Consider the following 8068-nt stretch of genomic DNA (forward strand, 5'->3'; position numbering starts at 1 on the left):
AATACAATGTTCTAAGGACTTAATATTCTTCATTAATTGCTTTCAAGCTATACCGTGAATAAAGACATGCCAGCTCGTGTTTTTTAGGTACAACATTTCCCCCCGATCCTTTGTTTGTGTATGATGTCACTCATATGTCTAACACACATAGTAAAGGCTTTTCTAGTTCCATCGTGAGAAAGGTGCCCACCTACCCTCTCGAGTATGGGCCCATGTCTGATTTATACAGGCGTATGTTCGAGTTTCGAGTACAGTGACAGTTGTCCTGTCACCTTTTTTGTCAATCTTTTCTCTATTTAATTTTAGCCCTTCGATCTAAAGTTTCTTCGATCGACTGACACCAAATCTTCCTCGAGCTTAGCCTATATATAAGGCCACTCAATCAGTCGATCCTCACCACCTTTGCATCCCTTGATAAAAAAAGCTTCATTTTCTCTCTCATTTTTTCAGAAACTTTTAAAAACCCTTTGAAAATTTCTCTCTTATTCATCACCCTAGTCTCTCTAATTCATCACCCTAGTCCCTCCATTCCTTCAATCCTTCGATCAGAACCATAAGTGATTTTCCATTCTTTGCTGCAAATTTATTCATATTTCTTACTATAGGTTTTCTTTTGAATGCTTCTGCAAAGTTACTTTTTTTACGTACTGATTCTGTCGAGGGTTTTGGCTTGCATATTTATGTTTTGCAAAGAAAAATAGGTTATAAGAAATTATAGGTTTATTTAGCCCTGTATATTGAGAGACTAACAAAATAGGTAAATTTCTAGGCATTTTCTCGATTTTTGAGGTTTGAACGAAGAACAATCTAGGCTAGAATTATGGGTTTCTAACCTATCAATTGGATAACTTAAAGGCCACGTTTCTTAAGTGGTTTTGCATTAAAACCACTATCCAAAACCAAGTTTCTGAAACGCAATTTCCGATGTGACAGAACTTTCTAAGATTAGGGCACGTGATATAGGGGCACAAGTGGATCTACGTAAGCCAGTTTTAAACCCCTACTAGTTCGTAGGACTTCCAGCTCGTAGTCTTCCTTATAGGATCTCCATCTCGTAGGACTTGTTTCCTTCAAATTTAGGTCGAGTTTTCCAAGGACACTCCTCTAGATACAATGTAACGACCTAAATTATTTACAAAATTAACAATGCGAAATAATAATAATTTTAACCTTAAAAAGACTCATAAATGTGTATAAGAAAAACTTTTAAACACAATAATGTTTTAGTTTGGAAGTATGTGCATACTTAAAAAATGATTGCAACAATATAAAGTTCTAAACATTCAAAATACATAGCCCAAGATATGTTCTTATAAAAGTAAGAATTTTTTTTCAAAAGTGTAGATTTCCCACAGTCGGGACACATATACATTTCCATAACGCACACTCTAGTGCTCACTGCTCTTCCTTGCCTTTCAGCTTCCCTACAACATGAAATAACTAGGTAAGAAAAAATGCTTAGTAAGATCAACCCAACACAAATAACATCAATAGAGACAATCAAGTTTAACAACAACATTCATGAATCTAACCAGAATTAGGGTTCCCGTATAACCGGGCCCTAAGCATAAAATTCACGATCGCGTATGCGTCCTGGAAAACTTTTGGTCGTGCCAAATAACCAAAATTCAAACTCAAACCTACACGTAGAAGATCCCAGAGCAAAACAGATATATAGAACAATATTCGTAACCCTAGAGTAGTTAGAACAATGGTTGAGCAATCTTATCAGCAACAACACAAACAATTACTATTCTAGAGGCAACTTATAATTTTTACCCCAAATAAGTTCTCTACAACTTATATTCCTATGCAATTTAGATCATCACATCCTAATATAGTTCATAGAGTACATGCATCACATCAATAATCTCTCTATTTTATTCTTGTATTTAATCAGATTAACCAATCCTAATATAAATAACAGAGAGCATGCATTATATCAATATTCAATTAAGCAGTTTTCATATCAATTATCAACTACTGTCATGGGTATGGCAACACTAGTCTAATAATGGTCAACGATTATCGGGCCCTTGGCCTCACTAGCATATTTTATTGACACTAGTGCCATTAGTGCCATTAGGTATTCTTACCTCCTCACAGGCATTACAACTCTGTGGAATAATGCTCTCAGCCATTTCATCAATATCAGAATTAAACCTCGACTCATTTCTACTAGGACAACACCATTATAGACTTTTTACAATGACTGTGTATACTTGTGCTTGTGACCTAATTCTAACAAGCAATACACTAGTTATTCATGTTGGAGTCAAAGAAGTCAGAGTTGACTTGCAAGTAGTCCTTAGCAATATGCGGGATTTTCCTCTACTAGAAGTTCGTTCTCGATTAGCAAGTACTATAGCTAACATATACAGTGCACTCGGATTAATTATGGTGATTAATAATTATTAAGTTTTCTTTGGGCACTAAGATCAATATAGAAACAATTGAACTAATACAATAATTCACAATTGGTTTTTGAATCCTTCCCTCTAAGTCCTCGAGAACCTTAGATTCTTTAGATAGGTTCGACCCTAATTACTTTCCAAGATCTATTCTATTCTCGACCCACGCTGGGTTATCTAAATGTATAATACTAATGATGCACTAAGCTTAATCCCTTAACAAATAGTGGCGAAGAAATAATGCTCAATTAATACTCGATAATAAGGAAAATAAGTTTAACTTTTGACTTTAATTAGGCTTGGAATAATTAATTTATTCTTAAAAATTGCTTAACATTTATTTAAAAAGAATTTTTTTTTCTTAATTATTTTGGGAAAATAGGCTTTGGATCCCATTTTAATTATTATTATCTATTTATTTTAAGGTGAATCTTAACATTATAAGTTTATTCCATTTATTGGTGTTTAAAATAGTTTTATTACTTAGTTAAGGTGAAAATCTAAGTCTACTTTTGAATATCCTTTAAAACTTACTTTTTGGTAAAATGTCTCAAAATATTTCCAAGTGTTGAAAAATTGTTCCATTTGTTAAAATTTCCAAACTTTAGAAAGCTACCATTTTAAATCTGTAGACCCAAAAGTTCCAATTTTTTACAAAGACATTCTTGGATATACCAAGAAGTTCCATACCAATGATTAGATAAAAATACACATTTTAACTAGGTGAAAGTTGTCACCAAAAATTATGGTCAGAAACTGTTTTATTTTGAAATCTTGATTTTTCTTAAACTTAGGAGACATACAAAATCGAGCTGGCTTTGTATTTTGATATCATTTTTCTTAGGTCCAAATTAGGTTATTCTAAAAATATCCTTGAGAAAAATTAGGCCAAAAAGATAATTTTTGTTTGGTGAAAAATGCTCAACAAGGTGGCTGCCTAGAAGGTTTTATTTCAAAATCTTATATTTTCTTCAAAATTTAGAAGGATATAATCCCTAGCCTTTTTATTAAACTTTGCCAGTTTGATTACCAATATCCAGAGAGTGTGGGAGAAGAAAATGGAAGAGCAAAGGAATTGTTTCCCTATTTGACTTAGGTTGACATCTTTTTTCTTTGTTTTTATTTATTTATTTCTTTTATTTCAAAGGCAAAATAAATTGAATTAAATTTGGGAAAGTTTCTCTTTCCCACTAGCTTAGGGTTTCGGCCATCATAGGTTTTAAAAAAAAATTGAGTGCTCACTTAGTTGGTGGCTCCCGAATTCACAAGGAAAAGGAAGAGAGAAAAGAAAAGAAAGTAAGGGAAAGGGAAAAGAGAAAAAGGAGAGAGAGGGTTTGAAACCTAGGAGAGAAAAAGGGAAGAGAAGGTAAGGTAATCTTGTGTTTTGAATTCTTTAATCCTTTCTTCTCTTCTTAATTCTAAGATATAGTTTTTTTGGGTCTTTGATTGAGCCTGGGTTATTGTGGTATCAAAGGGCTTAACTTATTGTAAGTGTTGTTCTACACTATCAAGAGGTAATGGAAAATTTTGTGGTTTTATTTCCTTTTTCTTGGTTGGTTTATTTTTCATATAAAAAGCCATGTTAGAATTGTGGTGGTTGTTTTGCATGAAGGGTATGTTTTATTTTGGTACTCTTGGTTCTTGGAATAAATGAATCCATTAATTATTTTGGAAAAGAAATGTGAGTTTGAGAATGAAATTCCATTTTTTATGATTACCAACTTAATTATTTAAATTAAATAATTAATTGTTGAACTGTTACAGAAATGTTTAAACAGATACCAAGACTGTTTGAACAGAAACCAGATATGTTTAAACACTTTGTGACCAGAAGATAAAAACGAACATAAAGTAAAGAACACACGAATTTTTACGTGGTATCAGCAATCTTTGCAGATTGCTACTAGTCCACGAGGCCACACCCAGAGAATGAAATTTATTAGAAGAATATCTAAATGATTACAAAACCAAATTTACTTATACAAATAAAGACTCCTTCTTGAATTTGTCGCAACTGTTGTAATCTAAACTTCTAATCAAATTTATGAAGTGCTAAGATCTTGAACTCCCTTCAAATCATAACACTTGCACTTTTCCTCCCGAAAAGTGACTCACGAACAAGACTTCTCCCGAAGCTTGATGACCAATGTCCAAGTGTGTTCAACCTGCACAATTAACACAAAGGAAAACAATACAGAAGTACACTGTAATAATCCACTAAGAACTTGCTGGACTCAAGTTCTTCACATAATAAAAAAGTCTCTCTAAAACTTGAAAAATATCTGGAAAATAATACACCAAGAGAGATAATTGAAAACCAACGACCTAAGGATGATTATATACTTTTTAGAATCCCTTTAGGTCGTGGAAAACAAATCAGAAATCAAACAGCCAATAAATGGAAAATCTTCCAAAACAGCAAAGTCAAAATCTGTTCAAACAGACTGGCAATCCGTTCAAATAGATTCATTGAACCTGGACAGTTTTTTTCAACCCAGTTTCCTTAAATAAATAAGGAAACAATATATCCTTTATGATTGCAAGCTGTACACAATTTCTGGGCAACCAAATCAGATAAATAAAAATAAATACTAATAATTTCCAATTCAAGAAAAAGATATTCTTTTATAGGAAAATATATATATATTTATTTTATTAACACATAAATAAAAATCTGAATATAGGAAGACATATTTCAACAAAACAAGAAACTACCCATTTTCAAAATTCACCACAAAATATTACAAAAGAGGAAACTACTAATTTCGAAAATACCCTTTTAATTAATTTTGTCATTATTATCAAAAATGCCAATAAAGGATTTTACAATCTCCCCCTTTGGCAATTTGATAGACAAAATTAATTCAAAAACTTGCAACACAAATGTTAGTGATAAGTAAAGAGAAAGAACTCCCCCTGCAAACATGCGTGAACTTATAACAAACATGTAAATAAAATAGACTTAACTCCCCCTCAAAATAAGAAGGTCCAGAGTTAAACAAAACAACAAACAACCAGGTTTTTGGAAATAGTACTACTCTCCCCCCTTGTGTCTTTCAAAGAAGCCAAAGAATCATAAAATAAAAAGAGTATCAATGTTTAAAGGAAAAAAATTAAAAGAAAACTAAACAACTGGATCTTTGGATAGAGATTGAACAGCTTCTAACACAGAACGTTGCAATCCTTCAAGTGACATCACTCGAGCAGTCAAAGAATCAACAGAGGCTCGAACAGCAGCTATTTCGGTTGCAACAAGTCCTGAATCTGTGGCAACAGAGGAGGAGGCATGAGGAATGTCATCCGAGGAAATCTTCAGGGATTGGGGCTTGACTTTCTTGGAGGACGGAGCAGCAGTGGCTTCAGTAGGAGGGGCAGAGGCCTTGTAGGAAGCAGCAGTAGTGGGTGCCACCAAGTCTTCTTGATCACGTTGGAGATCTTTTTTCTGCATACTCAACACTTTATAAATAACTTGAGGAAAAGGAAGATTCAAGTTTTTCCTATTACCTTTGCGAAACCCAATGATTTGATCATGAATAACCGAAGCCAAATTTACACTAAGACCGGTCCCCACCTTGTACAAAAATGAGGCCATATCAAAAGAGATAGTGGCGGTGTGAGAAGTGGGCTTCCAATTAGTTGTGGCAAACTTATGGAGAACAGCATAAGTGTAGGTGAGATTGGAGACCGAGATGACTGTATTAGATGGCCATACCATTTTTTGACCTACCAATTCAGTGATAACCATGTCCTTGTCAAGAGAGGCACCATCAACATTATCCTCAACAGCAAGGGGAAGATGCAAAGCAAGAGCAATGTCTTGAGGAGAAAAAGAGAACCAATGGCCCCTAACAAACACTTTATTATACAGAGGAGATGAAGGTTCAATAATTTCATTAGTAAGATTGGCATAGAATTCCTTGACTATTCTATCCACAAAACCAGAAAATTTAACCAAAGAATCTGTCCATTGTCGATCTTGAAGCATTGTTAGCACACCAATAGGACGATGATCACTCAAGACATAATTTCTTTCAATGATAAATTTCCTTTGAGCATATAGAACCATATCACGTGCATTATCATTATAGCAAAAAATGGAAGAATAAGGTTTGAAATTTACACCTGAATGTTTTGGAGAAGGTGTAGAACCAGAAATAGGTTTCTTCCCTTTAGCTTTGGATGTCAAAGGAGATGCAATGTGGTCTGAGTCAGATTCGGCTTCTTGTTCAGAGGGGACAATGTCTTCTTTTTCTGGCTCATCAGACTCAGCCTCTGATTCTGCATTGTCAGGAACCGATTCATCAGACAATGTGGTATCATGGGTTGCTTCAGATTCTGACTTTTCTTCCTCAGGATCAGATTCGGAGGAAGACAGTGAAGGGGGATGAGCCTTCAATTTTTTTTTGGCAGCAGACAAGGGAGAAAGAGACGCGTCCAACCCCAATTTCCTTTTGGGGGTCACAGAATTTTTCTTGGACTGACTCGGTTTCAAGGGCAATTTGAGCAACCCAGCAGCAGCAGCTTTGGAAGAGGATGAAAAAGATTTCGATTTTGCCCTAGCCTCCAAAGACGAATCAAAAGGAAGAGGAGAATGGTCCTTGGCTCGAGAGGGCACCACCACTTTAGATGGTGGTGCCTCAATGTCAGCAGAGATATCTGGAAACACCATAGGGTATTCATGAGAGAGCGAAAACACCTTCTTGCGAGCCTTGGATTTGCAGGACTTTCCAACAGATGTGGGAGCTGCTGGAACAGAAAGAGGCGTTGTTGACACAGACGGAGGAGGCGAAGGAGATGGTATCTTTTGGGATTGAGAAACAAGAGTCTTCTTGGAGGAAGCACCACGAGTTCTTACCATTTTTTTTTTCTCTGAGAAAACAAAAACACTTACAAGAAAATGAGAGAAAAACAATTAGAAGAAGATGAAATGACTAAGTGAGATCGTGGGTGAGAAGAAATAGGGTAATGGCAAACCTTTTTAAATACAATACTTACCCAATTTAGAAACTCACGGCAATAAAAAGGTTTCCCTTTTGTTAAAATTTTTAATTAAAACAATAAAAGGAAACAACCTTTAATACACACGATCTTCATACAACTTACCCTTTTTTTTTTAAATTTCAGTTTATTCATAAAATCCCAAAAAAAAAAAGGTAACCAGAAAAAAATACCCCACACGATCTCCTAATTGACTTTTTTCCCTTTTTTTTTATTAAAAAAAATCCTAAATAAAGTACAAGACAATAAAGATACAAATCATGATATTCCAAAATGAGAAAGAAGACAAAAATAAATTCCTTGGAGACAAAGAATATATTAAATCACACAATTAAATGCATAATTTCTCATAATCACCACAATGATTCGGTCCACCAAGAATTTCCTTGTCAAATTATTTCTTTTTTTTATTATTATCATTTTTTTATTTTATATATATGAACAAAAATAAAAACTCAACCCAAAAAAAAATCTGCTTTGATCAAAGATAGTCATCCTGATAAGAATAAAATCAAGCAAATGAAAATAAGAGTTAGCGTAAATCATAGATAAGAACACTTGTGAAAATGAAAAATTAGAACGAATATTCGAGAGAAATAAAGCACAATTCAGTCACAAGCACATATTCTTAAGTAAATCAATCAACATGTATGAGTCTT

The 8068-nt window shown here is 34.1% G+C and overlaps 1 protein-coding gene across 1 annotated transcript; it reads right to left on the bottom strand.

The window, feature by feature from the left end:
• Positions 1–5535: 5535 nt before the first annotated feature.
• LOC133791979 (uncharacterized) lies at positions 5536–7269 on the bottom strand. The gene has a single exon (XM_062229889.1). The coding sequence runs from the start codon at positions 7267–7269 to the stop codon at positions 5536–5538; it is 1734 nt and encodes a 577-aa protein (XP_062085873.1).
• Between the last annotated feature and the right edge of the window lie 799 nt (positions 7270–8068).

The sequence above is a fragment of the Humulus lupulus genome, chromosome 7 (genome assembly GCF_963169125.1).
Source record: "Humulus lupulus chromosome 7, drHumLupu1.1, whole genome shotgun sequence".
In the NCBI taxonomy this organism is placed as follows: Eukaryota; Viridiplantae; Streptophyta; class Magnoliopsida; order Rosales; family Cannabaceae; genus Humulus; species Humulus lupulus.